Here is a 19,100-nt window from a genome sequence, read left to right as displayed (position 1 = left end):
AACACTTGTTACAATCATACTTTCACACATTTATTTGAATACTCAAATGATTAGATTGACAATATAATTTGAGAGTAACATTCAATATGTTCAAAACAAAATCATACAAAAAACAGCATGTTGTAAAGCTTGCATATTTTTTTAATTATTGTTATTTTGTATTATTTGCAGTACCATTCACTTCATCACCAGAAGTATTAGACTTCTGAGTTTGTTAGGTTCATCTAAAAGAATTTGGCAAACACCCTTTTTTTTTTCTTTTTTAATGTCATGCTCTTGCAAGCTGTTTTTTTTTTTACATTTTTCTTTTAAAGTAAGTGCAAAGATCCGTTCAGGTTTCTGTGTGACAAACAGGTAGTGGCATTGCAGTCCATGTTTTATGTACATTTTGTAGCTTGTAGGTCAACATTCAGTATTAGTAAGAACAGAATGACAGCTTGAAGTGAACATATTTACAAAAATGTTTAGTTTTCTTCATTATTGGACTAACAAATGATGTACTTTCATCCTATTTATTCATCTGAATCCACTGACCTATTTTCTGGTAGAGTCAAAAACTAAAAGTTCAATTACGTCAGTACTCCAATAACTGTGGTTATGTTTTCAAACCTGTGAGTTGGTTTAATTTCCCTGACATCACTAAATGGATAAAAAGGGCTTCTATCTGCTTTGTCACGTATAGTTGCTTCAGACTAAAAGGTTATTACATTCATGTGTTTGTCTACAAAGGCATTAGCTATATCTAGTCCTGAATATTTCTGTGAAACCATCAGAACACAGAACCCCATTGCTGATAAGGCAACAAACTGTACATTACCAAACGGTATGAGGACATTAGAGAATACCAGCCTCCTTGGAAATAGGTTTAGAGTAATTCTAATACAAATTTAAAAGAAACACCGTATATCGTAAAGTATTCGGAAGTAAAGCTAAAATGCAGCACCCCTGAAGACGAGTGAACAATTATAAATACACGGAAATGGAATTCATATAGACGATTTCTTACACAATAAAAGCAGGAAGTCATTGTAAAAAAAAGTAATTGAGATCATTTTTGATACAATACAAATTACGTTGAAAATATGCTATTCATCTCTTATAGCTTCAGCATTAGCGAATTGGGCCTCAATTCTAACTGTGTATTATGATACAAATGTTGGGTGCATGGAGATGGTATTATGCCATAACCATAACATGCCAAAAAACACATTTTACAATCATGTATTAATGAACAGAAGCTCAAGTTCTGGCTAACACACTTGTTTTATTCATGATAAAATGTAAAGATCTGTTCAGATGTGTGTGACAAACATGTAGTGGCATTGCACGTCCATGTTTTATGTGTATTTTTGTATGTCTCCATTCAATATCGTCAAAGAACAGAATGAATGCTCATACACAACACATGGTTCACAGACATTAAGGACATAATTACAATTGCAAACCAAAAACAAAACCTCAACACAACATCACCATCAAAAAAACCCAAAAATAAAATAACCCCTGCACCCAATTAATTATCATTCAAAGTAATACCTACATCCATACAGGTACAGGTATGTTCTATCCAGTTGCTCAAAAACATAAATGATACAAAACATTATTATTTGTCCCAGCTCTGTTAAAGAAAGAAATCAACATAGGATAAAGTTCATGATGTTAATGTAGAAATTACATGTATCAATGTTGAAAAATATATAGTTTAATATGAATAAACTATTCTTTAAAAAAAATACAATAGCAGTAAAAAATGCAGTAGCAGTCACATCTAAAAATGTCAAAGAAGGATTATTATTATTTATGATTATGATTTCTAAACCCTGTTTTTTTCCCTTTTACCATAAAACTGAAAATGTCAGACACGAAAAAGAATATTCGACATTATGGAAATCGCTTTTTAAAATAAACTGCACTCTTTGTGCATGGGTTCAGACTCTGGGACTTGGACACCCAGATGCTCCTCAGGGCTGAAGGACACCCTTTTAAAGCCGTTGTCGATGTCTTCTTCTTCAAACATTTCCTTCAAGGGGGTCTCTGAATTCCACCCTTGGGTCTTTGCAAACGTGTAAACACATCCAAAGAGGCCAGGAAATATCATCTCCGGATCAGGATTGGTTTCATCATTGGGACTGCAAAAAAGAGAGAAATGTTTAATTTACTATTTAGTCATATTTTTAAGCAAATTGTGGGCAATGATATTACTTTCTAAATTGAACTGCAAGAAAATACTTTTTCAAGATGATTGATTGAAAACAAATTTTAGGGTGAATGTATGGTGCATAGTTTCAACAAGCAGTGGAATGTCATATTTTAATTGTTTTTAATTATTCTTCAGAATCATAAATTTTTATTTTTGTTTTAAATAAACAGATTAATTGACAGAACCCACAAATAAATGGAAGTGGAAATAAGAAAATAAATGAAAGTGCATGATTATTGTTTCAGAGTTGACGGATTATGAAGAATCATTTATTTTGTGACATTATAAGACATCATTTCACTCACGGGTGCTCATGGGCGTTTCGTATGAAACGCAGTAATGCCAGTGGGTTGTCAGGGTAGGCTTTGTTCTTGGGATCCATCTTTTGGACGAACTCTTGCGGAAACTGCAACACCAAAAAACAAAAGGTCATGAATCGGAAAGTAGGAATACAACATACAGTTATGTTGGATTCACCTTATTTTTCCACTGTTTGAACAATCCATCCCCAGCACATTCTTCCAGTGAACAAATCAGTTCCTGATCAGCCCCTTTATAGTTTTTCACCTCCTTCCTTTTGCCAATGCTTCTGACGTATTCAGCTCTCCTGAAAAATAGTATATTTCAGGATATATGAATTGCAAAATAAACAGAACCTCAAAATTAAAATCTAAAATGAAATGGTGTTTATTCAAATATATGAATATATGATGTGAATATAATAGTTCTATCCTTGATTCATAGATAGCCATAGTGAAAGGGTTTCTTCCAGCTTCTGTTCCATGATTAAGGTAACCATTGTCTTTTGAAACATGGCCAGTCTTTATGTATGTCTTGTGATTCATACTGTACATGTAGATGTAAACCAGTAATTTGGACAGTTTGTCTGGGAACCATGATATTTGTACCAAAGTGATATTTCACTCAGGAACAAAGTTGTAGAATAAATAAATAAATAAACCTGCCATCCCATAGAAAATCTATATTTTAAAACCAATCTATTAATCAATCCGCATTTCTTTCTTACTTGTAGGGGGTCCAGAAGAAGGGATGATTCAAGCATTGCTTCACTGTAGGTCTGTTCTTTGGTTCTTCGTTGATCATCCACTCAATGAGATCTTTTGCCACCACGTCTTGAACATGGTCCAACGTGTGGTTCCCTTTAGAAATGTTGTACTCACATTCATAGGATATGTCACCAAACGGATGGTGTCCTCCAGAGAGGATATAATAGACCAGCATCCCTGCCACCTTTAGAAATGACAGAACATTTGGGCAATTAAGCAAGTATTTTTCACCAATTAACAATAGTGTAGCAGAAAGACTGACCTGTATATCGGTGTTTGCCTTGTAAGGTATGTCCGTGTCACCTTCTCTGGCTAAAGTCTCCCTGGCCATCCAGCATTTAGTTCCTCCACAGCTTGTGCGATGAGTTGTTTGGCCTTTGAGTAACTGCCTACTTATGCCAAAATCAGCCACTCTTGCGTTCCCAACCACATCTGTAGGGTGAAAAAAAAAAAAATCACACAAACTCCAAAACTCTGCCTGTATTCATATAGCCCTTTTCTAGGATTCCCTTTAATTCCATCATGGGTACATTTGGAATTGTCTTACCAATCAAAACATTCTGTGGTTTCAGATCTCGGTGGAGAATTTCAGGACTTTGACAATGAAGCACCTTTAAACTCTCGAGAAGTTGGTAAACAAGCTTCTTTGTCTGCAGACCACCATCATTTTTTTTTATGTATTCCTCTAGGGTGTATTCACAAAGTTGAAGACCAAGATATCCAAAGTGCTTATCCTCCGCGGCATCAACATATCTCACAATAGATTGATGATCGAGCTTTGGAAGTCGTAGAATTCCTTTCTCATTCTTCAGGACCTGATAGTTGCATTTAGACATTTTCTTAATAGCAACTTCAGTGCCATCAACTCTCAGCCCCAAGAAGACCTCCGTACCATCACTTCCCTTCGCTATGCGGAATTCTGCATCATTCACAAAAATCATGCTCCCAATTCTGGTTATTTTTCTTTCATCAGTACTCAGAAGCTTCTCTAATGTTCCTCTCCACCTCTTGCTGATTGGTAGCCATTCTGATGATAAATTCCTGCCGAATGGATTCACATTTGACTTTGACCCCATGATAAGCGCTGGTGTTCGATCAGTAGCGCCAGAGGAAGCATCCAAATGTCTCTTTCGCCTCCTGGATGTCTTGAGTTCAGGTGGGACTATAGTCAGATAGTCATTGCGTTTCCGGCGTCTGTGATTTTCTGCACCTTGCACAACACGTAAAGGACTGGTCGTGGTCTGATGGGTTTGAGGATTCTGCAAGGGCATGATACCATCAACTGGCATTTGGGGTTCTGTCATTTGTAACTCTGTGTCATCCATTTTTGTGCTTCAAAGTTCCTGAGAAAAAGACAAAACGATGATGCTAAAGGTTAATAAGGTTACGATTCATCATTTTGCTTCTTTTCACAAATTCATTATTTACGTTTGTGTAGCGGAACAAGTGAAAATGTCAGTGCTTTTTGACGCTCGACTAAAACATTGAACAAAAATATAAAGCTTGACTTAAAATTCCTTACTTAAAAGTTGTTGACATGGTGAAACAAAACGTACGTCCTGAGTCAGGGCCGGACTGGGACAATCATTTAGTCGGGGAAATATAGTGCGAAACATAGCCCCAACCAAGCCAAAGACTTCATTTCCTGAATACAGATGAACATTAATGCATGTTTTATTTTTATTTATTTAACCTTTATTCTACCAGGAAAAGACTCATTGAGATTAGAAATCTATTTTACAAGAGTGTGAATCACAAACTAATGAGACCAACAAATGCTTAATGCAATGTACTGTTATGAACCTCAAATAATACAGGTACATATTAAAGAGGGAGATAATACAACAGTTTTTTCTTCTGATACTTCTTCTTTTTGTTATTAGCCTATTATTATTATTATTCAAAGGTATGGCAGCTGTTATCCCTCGTGTTGGAGCTATTTATTGTTAGTATTTAGTGCTGTTTAGTTTAGTATTCTGTTTAGTGAATAGTTAGTTTTGATTATTCTGAATCCATTTATTTGATTTCATTATGATTAGATTTCTTTTAGTATTCTAGTTTATTATTTATTTAGTTTAGGTGTTTCTTGTTTACTATTTGTGTTTTGTTTCATTTGGGCACGTAAAGGGGGCACCTGAAATGATATAGGTAGGCTGTCGGTAAGGGACCAGCATGCACCTGGGTGGGCAAATGTTTTTTTACCGGCGCAGGAGAGGCACAGAAATTGTCTTTGTTCTGTTTGCTCGCTTTCTGGTGAAATAAAACACGTTTTTTGTTGGACATTATGTTTTTCCCATCCGCGTAGGCCTACACCACAACCCATGGTGCAACAGTGGCCCTTTGATATGATTCAGCTACTACACCTTTTCGTAGGACTATGAAGGATTGGGTGTAGCGCCTACGACAATAAGCAGTGTTGTGCAAGTTCACACTTTTCATGAACTAGTTCAAAGTTCAGTCCACACATGTTCAAAGTGAACTGTTCACATTCATAGTTCACTATTTCAATTCTGAACTTGTTCAAAGTTCAGTTCATTTTTCTTTCGGCGTCTGGTCTATTTTGTGCGTGAGCCTCGAGCGATCTCGTCAATTCTGGCAGGAAGTCACACAAAGAAACACAAGACAATCCGGTCAAATTTTCAAAATACAAGCAAATTTCGCGATTGACAAATGCGATCATATTTGTGCAGCGGATCGCGCGACTTTCGTGGGCGCATAGTCGTGGGAAGTGGGGGTGCTGAAGCAGCACCCCCTGCAGGAAAGCACGCGTATTTATGTGTCATACTACTCGCGATCAAAAAATAAATATTAAAAAAAATGAATAAAAACTCTCCGTCTCCCTGTCTATGATGCACTAATATAATGTTCAATGGTTATATTATCAGCTGCCGCCGAGCAGCGTATGCCTAATGATGATGCCTGAATAGTTTAATTATTTCTCTTGGTCTTTTAATGGATTCCTTATAAATTTATGCTGATGGTTTATATGCTCTGGCGCTGTGTTTTTTGTTTTTGAAAATGTAGGCTAAGGCTATACTGTGCGTTTATGATGTTTTATAGCATTTGTTGTAGGCAATAGCTTAATGTAGCCTATGAATTATGCGTTGTGTAGGCCTATGATGTTTTGAGTCAGTGTGTTCTGTCTAAAATGCTGTGCAATAGGGTTATCTTAAGCCTGTTTTGACAGAAGCATCAATAATTAAGTTTTATTTGATTTATTTAATTTATAACAGTTTTATATTTCACGTGTTTGTTTTCACCGTCAATTTCGGTGCAAGGCTTTACAGCAACATTTGTTACCTTAGCAAATGGTTACTTTGTTTTGCATTTTGTCGCCTTTTTTTTTGACAATGATGTATGCCTGTGCTGTGTGCCATGCAATGCTAGTATGCTGTCCTGTTACAGAGGCATTTCAATAAAATACAATCAATTTTGTACCATTTCAAATTAAGCCTATTTTTATGGATTTCTGGCAAACCACCCCCCACTACAGCACCCCCAACACCCCCGCCTCGGTGGTCGGTGTGACCCGAGATGAGGAGAGGAGCGCTGCGCAAGCCCGGCGTGCACGCACACAAACTCTGTGAAGAAATCCGAGTGATTTGCTGAGCTTATAGAAGAGATGCTATGCTCATGGGCGACATGTCCCCCGCACTTCCCGTATCTGTGCCCTCTGTCCCCCGCACTTTTTACAGCCATTACAACCCTTCAATTCATTTTAACACGTGGAGAGGCGTTTTTCCGAGCCGCCTTTGAACGCACCATGAGCAGGCAGAGCCAGGCGGCAAACACCGCTGTTGTGTTTTCATGATTTCAATCACACATTGATTCAGATCTTGTTCAGCAAACCAGCAGCCAAGAAGCAAAAAACCTTAGTGTTTTTCCAAACAAACCATGTAAGTTGAGTATTTCTGTTGCATGTAGATAATGTTTAGCTCAATGATGTCTCATTAATACCTATCAAGTATAGGTCTATCAAGTTAAGCTAGTTAACAATTGTTAACTGTTAGTTATGTTGAATCGCTTGTTAGGTGCGGTGGTAGTAACTAGTTACATTTACTCCTTTACATTTACTTGAGTAACTTTTTGGATACATTGTACTCTTGAGAGTTGTTTTACTGCAAAATACGTTTTACTTTTACTTGAGCAATATTATTCTAAAGTAACAACACTCTTACTTGACTACAATTTTTGGCTACTCTACCACCTAGAAATATACCCACTCCTTAATTTCTGCACAGAACTTGTGCTCACTATTGTTTAGCACATATTTTTTTTAATCTTTATATAATAGAAAGAGCAGCGTCAGGGAGGAGAAAGTGGACCAGAGGCCAGCAAGGATGATCATGCAGGGTCACAGGTGAGAAGAGAATATAACTAGCTGAGAAAAAATATAGATAGCATAAAAGTGAGTTTGCGATTCATTTCCACAGCTATGTCACCACTACTATTCTTAATTCTATTTATAAATGTTGCTTCGCACATTTATTATCTGGCTACTTACCCTGTAGATGTTAGAGAGTCATTCTGTGTCAACTCAGCTTTAGATTTTAGATTTTGACTTTAGATTTTGATAGTATATAATTCTAAAGAACTAAAGTCAATCCCGTGGTGCTGTGCTGTTTGTAGTTATGTGGTTCTTTAGCCACTAAGGAGAGGTGCAATTGAATGCGAGAGGATGATAAATCACTCAATAGACCTCAGAACAATTTGTCCCCCTCACTTCTGAAATGATGGCTACGCCCCTGGCTATGCTGTTTCTAAAGTGCGAGCAGGTCGCGTCACTCGACTCACAAGGAGAAAAAAAAATCCGTTACGTTTAATTGGACCGCAACATTGACGTTCGTCGTTCATTTCACACAATCTGAACTAATTCACGTTCTTTATTTACAAACGCGTTGCGTTCAGTTTAAAGTTGACAGAAAAATGAACGTGTTAAATGAACGCGTTCTTTTGAACTCGTTCATGCACAACACTGACCATAAGCATGATCGATTATAATTAAGTAGAGTAGGACTTCTCATTACTTTGATGTACAGTTTGAAGATTGTAGGAGAATAAACTTACAGTGTCGAAACGCAGCCCGTGAACAAGCAAAACTTGATTTTCTTTCTGGCGCGAATTTCGTTCTTTCGGTTACAGGAAATAGGAAGTAACTTATGATGATGAGACATATTTCATACTTACGAGCAAAAAGAAAGTAGTTTTTGCCCTCATTACTGCCTCACAGGCAACATACACTCAGTTCGGAGCACACGTGACTGGTGTTGAGGCTGTAGCCTACGCAGCCTTAAGGGACACCTGCAGGCAAGAGTCCTGGAAAGAGGAACTCGGACAAAATCATTTAATCTATATTTTTCTCCTTGAACTGAACAATCAAAACATGATCGTAAGTAGTTTGTGTATTCATAATACATAACATCCCTATTTGTTTTGTTACTTCTGTCATTATAGAAAGCACAATAAGCTATTTTATCATAATTTATTTGGTTTATTTAATGTAAATACATGCAAAAGAAAAAACGGGGAAAAAAATGGCTTACCTGTCACCTGTGCCAACTTAACTCCAAACAGATGATGTGTTCATGGGTAAGTCAATGTAGCTCATCTGTATTTATGATGCCACAGCCTTTTGCTCATCTGCAGTGTGCAGTTATATTGAGTTGAACTGTGAGCTGGGGTTTGATATGAAACTTGAATGACGTCATGGAGGACGGCGACATCACCTTGTGTGCTTGTTGATAAATTTAAGTTGTGACCCATAAAACCAAAACACAGAGCTGGTGGACACCAAAACGCTCCATCGAACCGAGAAGCACTGTAGTCGTTCGTCATTATGATCGACCTCTTTCCAATTAGGATTTACTGATTTTATACATAAATATATTGATTGTTGCAACTTTAAGATCCAAATGACCTTCACCAAGGCAGAAACAGCCATTTCACATAATATCCTCATGACCAATGAATCATAAAACACTTGTTACAATCATACTTTCACACATTTATTTGAATACTCAAATGATTAGATTGACAATATAATTTGAGAGTAACATTCAATATGTTCAAAACAAAATCATACAAAAAACAGCATGTTGTAAAGCTTGCATATATTTTTTTTAATTATTGTTATTTTGTATTATTTGCAGTACCATTCACTTCATCACCAGAAGTATTAGACTTCTGAGTTTGTTAGGTTCATCTAAAAGAATTTGGCAAACACCCTTTTTTTCTTTTTTAATGTCATGCTCTTGCAAGCTGTTTTTTTTTTTTTTTTCTTTTCTTTTAAAGTAAGTGCAAAGATCCGTTCAGGTTTCTGTATGACAAACAGGTAGTGGCATTGCAGTCCATGTTTTATGTACATTTTATAGCTTGTAGGTCAACATTCAGTACTAGTAAGAACAGAATGACAGCTTGAAGTGAACATATTTACAAAAATGTTTAGTTTTCTTCATTATTGGACAAACAAATGATGTACTTTCATCCTATTTATTCATCTGAATCCACTGACCTATTTTCTGGTAGAGTCAAAAACTAAAAGTTGAATTACGTCAGTACTCCAATAACTGTGGTTATGTTTTCAAACCTGTGAGTCGGTTTAATTTCCCTGACATCACTAAATGGATAAAAAGGGCTTCTATCTGCTTTGTCACGTATAGTTGCTTCAGACTAAAAGGTTATTCCATTCATGTGTTTGTCTACAAAAGGCATTAGCTATATCTAGTCCTGAATATTTCACCTCCAAACACAATAAACCACTTCTTAATGTTTTACTGTATGCAATATAATATAGCACCTACAGTAACATTTTCCAACAACTCCACTCTAAGGGCTGGGATCTCTGCCACAATATTTAAAGGTTTGTGCTTTCAAGACATTCCCTGTATGGAAAAAAAGCAAAGGGGTGTGATACTTTATCACGGCCAGAGGGAGGCACTGTGAAACCATCAGAACACAGAACCCCATTGCTGATAAGGCAACAAACTGTACATTACCAATGAGGACATTAGAGAATACCAGCCTCCTTGGTAATAGGTTTAGAGTAATTCTAATATAAATCTAACGCTATGTATTTAAAAGAAACACCGTATATCGTAAAGTATTCGGAAGTAAAGCTAAAATGCAGCACCCCTGAAGACGAGTGAACAATTATAAATACACGGAAATGGAATTCATATAGACAATTTCTTACACAATAAAAGCAGGAAGTCATTGTAAAAAAAAGTAATTGAGATCGTTTTTGATACAATACAAATTAGGTTGAAAATATGCTATTTATCTCTTATAGCTTCAGCATTAGCGAATTGGGCCTCAATTCTAACTGTGTATTATGATACAAATGCTGGGTGCATGGAGATGGGGGAAATTATCCTCAACTGATATTATGCCATAACCATAACATGCCAAAAAACACATTTTACAATCATGTATTAATGAACAGAAGCTCAAGCTCTGGCTAACACACTTGTTTTATTCATGATAAAATGTAAAGATCTGTTCAGATGTGTGTGTGACAAACATGTAGTGGCATTGCACGTCCATGTTTTATTTGTATTTTTGCTTGTGTGTCTCCATTCAATATCGTCAAAGAACAGACTGAATGCTCATACACAACACATGATTCACAGACATTAAGGACATTGCAATTACAATTACAATTGCAAACCAAAAACAAAACCTCAACACAACATCACCATCAAAAAACCCCAAAATAAAATAACCCCTGCACCCAATTAATTATCATTCAAGTAATACCTACATCCATACAGGTACAGGTATGTTCTATCCAGTTGCTCAAAAACATAAATGATACAATTTGTCCCAGCTCTGTTAAAGAAAGAAATCAACATAGGATAGAGTTCATGATGTTAATGTAGAAATTACATGTAGCAATGTTGAAAAATATATAGTTTAATATGAATAAACTATTCTTTAAAAAAAATACAATAGCAGTAAAAATGCAGTAGAAGTCACATCTAAAAATGTCAAAGATTATTATTATTTATTATTTCTAAACCCTGTTTTTTTCCCTTTTACCATAAAACTGAAAATGTCAGAAACGAAAAAGAATATTGGACATTATGGAAATCACTTTTTAAAATAAACTGCACTCCATGTGCATGGGTTCAGACTCTGGGACTGGGACACCCAGATGCTCCTCAGGGTTGAAGACACCCTTGTCAAGGCAGGAACACACCAGCCCAAATGTTGGACGTCTGAAGCGTTTGGTGAGGCTCGGACAAGGTAGGGAACACATATGTTTGGTGTGTACAGCTGCGTCGGAAGCTGTTGTCGATGTCTTCTTCTTCAAACATTTCCTTCAAGGGGGTCTCTGAATTCCACCCTTGGATCTTTGCAAACGTGTAAACACATCCAAAGAGGCCAGGAAATATCATCTCCGGATCAGGATTGGTTACATCATCGGGACTACAAAAAAGAGAAATGTTTTATTTACTATTTAGTCATATTTTTAAGTAAATTGTGAGGAATGATATTACTTTCTAAATTGAACTGCAAGAAAATACTTTTTCAAGATGATTTTATTCTTCAGAATCATAAATTTGTATTTTTGTTTTAAATAAACAGATTAATTGACAGAACCCAACAATAAATGGAAGTGGAAATAAGAAAATAAATGAAAGTGTATGATTATTGTTTCAGAGTTGACGGATTATGAAGAATCGTTTCTTTTGTGACATTATGAGACATAATTTCACTCACGGGTGCTCATGGGCGTTTCTTATGAATCGCAGTAATGCCAGTGGGTTGTCAGGGTAGGCTTTGTTCTTGGGATCCATCTTTTGGACAAACTCTGGCGGAAACTGCAACACCAAAAAACAAAAGGTCATGAATCGGAAAGTAGGAATACAACATACAGTTATGTTGGATTCACCTTATTTTTCCACTGTTTGAACGATCCATCCCCGGCACATTTTTCCAGTGAACAAATCAGTTCCTGATCAGCCCCATTATAGTTTTTCACCTCCTTCCTGTTGCCAATCCTTCTGACGTATTCAGCTCTCCTGAAAAATAGTATATTTCAGGATATATGAATTGCAAAATAAACAGAACCTCAAAATGAAAATATAAAATGAAATGGTGTTACACTTTATTTAAATATACGAATATATGATGTGAATATAATAGTTCTATCATTGATTTATAGATAGCCATAGTGAAAGCATTTCTTCCAGCTTCTGATCGTTGATTAAGGTAACCATTGTCTTTTGAAACATGGCCAGTCATTATGTCTTGTGATTCACTATATACTGTACATGTAGATAAGAATGCAAATGATCCATCACTGTTTTAACAAATGCCATTTCCCATAAAACATCCTGGCTCAGCAAAAGAGGCTTGTCCATGGACAAATACAGGAGACACGGTCATTCATGGTCCCCAGGGGATGAATCCTACCGACTCTGGTAGTCCTCATGACTTGAACTCTTATGCCACCTGCAGTTTGACATTTCTGGCTTTAATAAAATGTCTCAACAACTATTAAAGGGACAGCCATGAAATGTGGCACAGATATCCATGGTGCCCAGAGGATGAATCCTAATCATATTAGCTATGAAGACATTTCACGCTGGACTTCAAATGTCCATCCATATCTGGGCTCGATTAAAAGATCACCAGTAATTTGGACCAATTGTCTGGGAACCATGATATTTGTACCAAAGTGATATTTCACTCTGGAACAAAGTTGTAGAATAAATAAATAAATAAACCTGCCATCCCATAGAAAATATATATTTTAAAACCAATCTATTAATCAATCAGCATTTCTTTCTTACTTGTAGCGGATCCATAAGAAGGGATGATTCAAGCATTGCTTCACTGTAGGTCTGTTCTTTGGTTCTTCGTTGATCATCCACTCGATGAGATCCTTTGCCACCACGTCTTGAACATGGTCCAACGTGTGGTTCCCTTGTGAAATGTTGTACTCACATATATAGGATTTGTCGCCAAATGGATGGTGTCCTCCAGAGAGGATATAATAAACCAGCATCCCTGCCACCTTTAGAAATGACAGAACATTTGGGCAACTAAGGAAGTATTTTTCACCAATCAACAATAGTGTAGCAGAAAGACTGACCTGTATATCGGTGTTTGCCTTGTAAGGTATGTCCGTGTCACCTTCTCTGGCTAAAGTCTCCCTGGCCATCCAGCATTTAGTTCCTCCACAGCTTGTGCGATGAGTTGTTTGGCCTTTGAGTAACTGCCTACTTATGCCGAAATCAGTCAATCTTGCGTTCCCTCTCACATCTGTAGGGTGAAAAAAAAAAAATCACACAAACTCCAAAACTCTGCCTGTATTCATATAGCCCTTTTCTAGGATTCCCTTTAATTCCATCATGGGTACATTTGGAATTGTCTTACCAATCAAAACATTCTGTGGTTTCAGATCTCGGTGGAGAATTGCAGGACTTTGACAATGAAGCACCTTTAAACTCTTGAGAAGTTGGTAAACAAGCTTCTTTGTCCGCAGACCACCATCCTTTTCTTTGATGTAGTCCTCCAGGGTGTATTCACAAAGTTGAAGACCAAGATATCCAAAGTGCTCATCCTCCGCGGCATCAACATATCTCACAATAGATTGATGATGGAGCTTTGGAAGTCGTAGAATTCCTTCCTCATTCTTCAGGACCTGATAGTTGCATTTAGACATTTTCTTAATAGCAACTTCAGTGCCATCATCTCTCAGCCCCAAGAAGACCTCCGTACCATCACTTCCCTTTGCTATGCGGAATTCTGCATCATTCACAAAAATCATTCTCCCAATTCTGTTTTTTTTTCTTTCATCAGTACTGAGAATCTTCTCTAATTTTGCTCTCCACCTCTTGCTGATTGGTAGCCATTTGTGCGTTTCTGATGGTAAATTCCTGCCGAATGGATTCACATTTGACGTTGACCCCATGATAAGCGCTGGTGTTCGATCAGTAGTGCAAGAGGAAAAATCCAAACGTCTGTTTCGCTTCCTAAATGGCCTGAGTTCAGGTGTGTTATTGTGTCCCAGGCGTCTGTGTTTTTCTACACCTTGCACAACACGTAAAGAACTGGTTGTGGTCTGATGGGTTTGAGGATTCTGCAAGGGCATGATACCATCAACTGGGATTTGGGGTTCTGTCATTTGTAACTCTGTGTCATCCATTTTTGTGCTTCAAAGTTCCTGAGAAAAAGACAAAACGATGATGCTAAAGGTTAATAAGGTTACGATTCATCATTTTGCTTCTTTTCACAAATTCATTATTTACGTTTGTGTAGCAGAACAAGTGAAAATGTCAGTGCTTTTTGACGCTCGACTAAAACATTGAACAAAAATATAAAGCTTGACTTAAAATTCCTTACTTAAAAGTTGTTGACATGGTGAAACAAAACGTACGTCCTGAGTCAGGGCCGGACTGGGACAATCATTTAGTCCGGGAAATATAGTGCGAAACATAGCCCCAACCAAGCCAAAGACTTCATTTCCTGAATACAGATGAACATTAATGCATGTTTTATTTTTATTTATTTAACCTTTATTCTACCAGGAAAAGACTCATTGAGATTAGAAATCTATTTTACAAGAGTGTGAATCACAAACTAATGAGACCAACAAATGCTTAATGCAATGTACTGTTATGAACCTCAAATAATACAGGTACATATTAAAGAGGGAGATAATACAACAGTTTTTTCTTCTGATACTTCTTCTTTTTGTTATTAGCCTATTATTATTATTATTCAAAGGTATGGCAGCTGTTATCCCTCGTGTTGGAGCTATTTATTGTTAGTATTTAGTGCTGTTTAGTTTAGTATTCTGTTTAGTGAATAGTTAGTTTTGATTATTCTGAATCCATTTATTTGATTTCATTATGATTAGATTTCTTTTAGTATTCTAGTTTATTATTTATTTAGTTTAGGTGTTTCTTGTTTACTATTTGTGTTTTGTTTCATTTGGGCACGTAAAGGGGGCACCTGAAATGATATAGGTAGGCTGTCGGTAAGGGACCAGCATGCACCTGGGTGGGCAAATGTTTTTTTACCGGCGCAGGAGAGGCACAGAAATTGTCTTTGTTCTGTTTGCTCGCTTTCTGGTGAAATAAAACACGTTTTTTGTTGGACATTATGTTTTTCCCATCCGCGTAGGCCTACACCACAACCCATGGTGCAACAGTGGCCCTTTGATATGATTCAGCTACTACACGTTTTCGTAGGACTATGAAGGATTGGGTGTAGCGCCTACGACCATAAGCAGTGTTGTGCAAGTTCACACTTTTCATGAACTAGTTCAAAATTCAGTCCACACATGTTCAAAGTGAACTGTTCACATTCATAGTTCACTATTTCAATTCTGAACTTGTTCAAAGTTCAGTTCATTTTTCTTTCGGCGTCTGGTCTATTTTGTGCGTGAGCCTCGAGCGATCTCGTCAATTCTGGCAGGAAGTCACACAAAGAAACACAAGACAATCCGGTCAAATTTTCAAAATACAAGCAAATTTCGCGATTGACAAATGCGATCATATTTGTGCAGCGGATCGCGCGACTTTCGTGGGCGCATAGTCGTGGGAAGTGGGGGTGCTGAAGCAGCACCCCCTGCAGGAAAGCACGCGTATTTATGTGTCATACTACTCGCGATCAAAAAATAAATATTAAAAAAATGAATAAAAACTCTCCGTCTCCCTGTCTATGATGCACTAATATAATGTTCAATGGTTATATTATCAGCTGCCGCCGAGCAGCGTATGCCTAATGATGATGCCTGAATAGTTTAATTATTTCTCTTGGTCTTTTAATGGATTCCTTATAAATTTATGCTGATGGTTTATATGCTCTGGCGCTGTGTTTTTTGTTTTTGAAAATGTAGGCTAAGGCTATACTGTGCGTTTATGATGTTTTATAGCATTTGTTGTAGGCAATAGCTTAATGTAGCCTATGAATTATGCGTTGTGTAGGCCTATGATGTTTTGAGTCAGTGTGTTCTGTCTAAAATGCTGTGCAATAGGGTTATCTTAAGCCTGTTTTGACACCCATGTCAGAAGCATCAATAATTAAGTTTTATTTGATTTATTTAATTTATAACAGTTTTATATTTCACGTGTTTGTTTTCACCGTCAATTTCGGTGCAAGGCTTTACAGCAACATTTGTTACCTTAGCAAATGGTTACTTTGTTTGCGTTAGTATCAATCTGTGTGCGTTTTGCATTTTGTCGCCTTTTTTTTTGACAATGATGTATGCCTGTGCTGTGTGCCATGCAATGCTAGTATGCTGTCCTGTTACAGAGGCATTTCAATAAAATACAATCAATTTTGTACCATTTCAAATTAAGCCTATTTTTATGGATTTCTGGCAAACCACCCCCCACTACAGCACCCCCAACACCCCCGCCTCGGTGGTCGGTGTGACCCGAGATGAGGAGAGGAGCGCTGCGCAAGCCCGGCGTGCACGCACACAAACTCTGTGAAGAAATCCGAGTGATTTGCTGAGCTTATAGAAGAGATGCTATGCTCATGGGCGACATGTCCCCCGCACTTCCCGTATCTGTGCCCTCTGTCCCCCGCACTTTTTACAGCCATTACAACCCTTCAATTCATTTTAACACGTGGAGACGCGTTTTTCCGAGCCGCCTTTGAACGCACCATGAGCAGGCAGAGTCAGGCGGCAAACACCGCTGTTGTGTTTTCATGATTTCAATCACACATTGATTCAGATCTTGTTCAGCAAACCAGCAGCCAAGAGGCAAAAAACCTTAGTGTTTTTCCAAACAAACCATGTAAGTTGAGTATTTCTGTTGCATGTAGATAATGTTTAGCTCAATGATGTCTAATTAATACCTATCAAGTATAGGTCTATCAAGTTAAGCTAGTTAACAATTGTTAACTGTTAGTTATGTTGAATCGCTTGTTAGGTGCGGTGGTAGTAACTAGTTACATTTACTCCTTTACATTTACTTGAGTAACTTTTTGGATACATTGTACTCTTGAGAGTTGTTTTACTGCAAAATACGTTTTACTTTTACTTGAGCAATATTATTCTAAAGTAACAACACTCTTACTTGACTACAATTTTTGGCTACTCTACCACCTAGAAATATACCCACTCCTTAATTTCTGCACAGAACTTGTGCTCACTATTGTTTAGCACATATTTTTTTTAATCTTTATATAATAGAAAGAGCAGCGTCAGGGAGGAGAAAGTGGACCAGAGGCCAGCAAGGATGATCATGCAGGGTCACAGGTGAGAAGAGAATATAACTAGCTGAGAAAAAATATAGATAGCATAAAAGTGAGTTTGCGATTCATTTCCACAGCTATGTCACCACTACTATTCTTAATTCTATTTATAAATGTTGCTTCGCACATTTATTATCTGGCTACTTACCCTGTAGATGTTAGAGAGTCATTCTGTGTCAACTCAGCTTTAGATTTTAGATTTTGACTTTAGATTTTGATAGTATATAATTCTAAAGAACTAAAGTCAATCCCGTGGTGCTGTGCTGTTTGTAGTTATGTGGTTCTTTAGCCACTAAGGAGAGGTGCAATTGAATGCGAGAGGATGATAAATCACTCAATAGACCTCAGAACAATTTGTCCCCCTCACTTCTGAAATGATGGCTACGCCCCTGGCTATGCTGTTTCTAAAGTGCGAGCAGGTCGCGTCACTCGACTCACAAGGAGAAAAAAAAATCCGTTACGTTTAATTGGACCGCAACATTGACGTTCGTCGTTCATTTCACACAATCTGAACTAATTCACGTTCTTTATTTACAAACGCGTTGCGTTCAGTTTAAAGTTGACAGAAAAATGAACGTGTTAAATGAACGCGTTCTTTTGAACTCGTTCATGCACAACACTGACCATAAGCATGATCGATTATAATTAAGTAGAGTAGGACTTCTCATTACTTTGATGTACAGTTTGAAGATTGTAGGAGAATAAACTTACAGTGTCGAAACGCAGCCCGTGAACAAGCAAAACTTGATTTTCTTTCTGGCGCGAATTTCGTTCTTTCGGTTACAGGAAATAGGAAGTAACTTATGATGATGAGACATATTTCATACTTACGAGCAAAAAGAAAGTAGTTTTTGCCCTCATTACTGCCTCACAGGCAACATACACTCAGTTCGGAGCACACGTGACTGGTGTTGAGGCTGTAGCCTACGCAGCCTTAAGGGACACCTGCAGGCAAGAGTCCTGGAAAGAGGAACTCGGACAAAATCATTTAATCTATATTTTTCTCCTTGAACTGAACAATCAAAACATGATCGTAAGTAGTTTGTGTATTCATAATACATAACATCCCTATTTGTTTTGTTACTTCTGTCATTATAGAAAGCACAATAAGCTATTTTATCATAATTTATTTGGTTTATTTAATGTAAATACATGCAAAAGAAAAAACGGGGAAAAAAATGGCTTACCTGTCACCTGTGCCAACTTAACTCCAAACAGATGATGTGTTCATGGGTAAGTCAATGTAGCTCATCTGTATTTATGATGCCACAGCCTTTTGCTCATCTGCAGTGTGCAGTTATATTGAGTTGAACTGTGAGCTGGGGTTTGATATGAAACTTGAATGACGTCATGGAGGACGGCGACATCACCTTGTGTGCTTGTTGATAAATTTAAGTTGTGACCCATAAAACCAAAACACAGAGCTGGTGGACACCAAAACGCTCCATCGAACCGAGAAGCACTGTAGTCGTTCGTCATTATGATCGACCTCTTTCCAATTAGGATTTACTGATTTTATACATAAATATATTGATTGTTGCAACTTTAAGATCCAAATGACCTTCACCAAGGCAGAAACAGCCATTTCACATAATATCCTCATGACCAATGAA

General features: G+C 37.3%; 2 protein-coding genes across 5 annotated transcripts in view; both read right to left on the bottom strand.

Annotated features, from left to right (window-relative positions):
• Positions 1 to 8,405, bottom strand: part of LOC311009440 — a 41,167-nt gene extending 32,762 nt beyond the window's left edge. Inside the window, exons 1-7 of one of the 4 annotated variants that reach the window (XM_084003609.1) lie at positions 8,335 to 8,405; positions 3,815 to 4,610; positions 3,530 to 3,699; positions 3,228 to 3,451; positions 2,678 to 2,807; positions 2,506 to 2,606; positions 1,245 to 2,129 (exon numbers count right to left, since the gene is read on the bottom strand). In XM_084003609.1, the coding sequence (XP_083859735.1) occupies positions 1,898 to 2,129; positions 2,506 to 2,606; positions 2,678 to 2,807; positions 3,228 to 3,451; positions 3,530 to 3,699; positions 3,815 to 4,592 (1,635 nt within the window). In that variant the 5' untranslated portion in view covers positions 4,593 to 4,610; positions 8,335 to 8,405 and the 3' untranslated portion in view covers positions 1,245 to 1,897. Of the gene's footprint in view, positions 1 to 1,244; positions 2,130 to 2,505; positions 2,607 to 2,677; positions 2,808 to 3,227; positions 3,452 to 3,529; positions 3,700 to 3,814; positions 4,611 to 8,334 lie in introns of those variants that run through there. The other 3 variants (XM_084003608.1, XM_084003607.1, XM_084003610.1) reach the window with 3 other exon arrangements.
• On the bottom strand, positions 1,245 to 18,269 carry LOC311009445 (serine/threonine-protein kinase/endoribonuclease IRE1-like). Its single transcript, XM_084003619.1, has 8 exons — positions 18,199 to 18,269; positions 13,651 to 14,440; positions 13,367 to 13,536; positions 13,065 to 13,288; positions 12,161 to 12,290; positions 11,989 to 12,089; positions 10,946 to 11,694; positions 1,245 to 1,457 (listed from the first exon to the last, which is right to left on the bottom strand). The coding sequence occupies exons 2-7, from the start codon at positions 14,420 to 14,422 to the stop codon at positions 11,448 to 11,450; spliced, it is 1,644 nt and encodes a 547-aa protein (XP_083859745.1). The 5' UTR covers positions 14,423 to 14,440; positions 18,199 to 18,269; the 3' UTR covers positions 1,245 to 1,457; positions 10,946 to 11,447.
• Between the last annotated feature and the right edge of the window lie 831 nt (positions 18,270 to 19,100).

Source organism: Eutrigla gurnardus (assembly GCF_963514095.1).
Source record: "Eutrigla gurnardus genome assembly, chromosome: 23".
Taxonomy (NCBI): Eukaryota; Metazoa; Chordata; class Actinopteri; order Perciformes; family Triglidae; genus Eutrigla; species Eutrigla gurnardus.
Note: the sequence above shows the minus strand (reverse complement) of the source record. Positions and strands in the feature narration are given on the sequence as shown.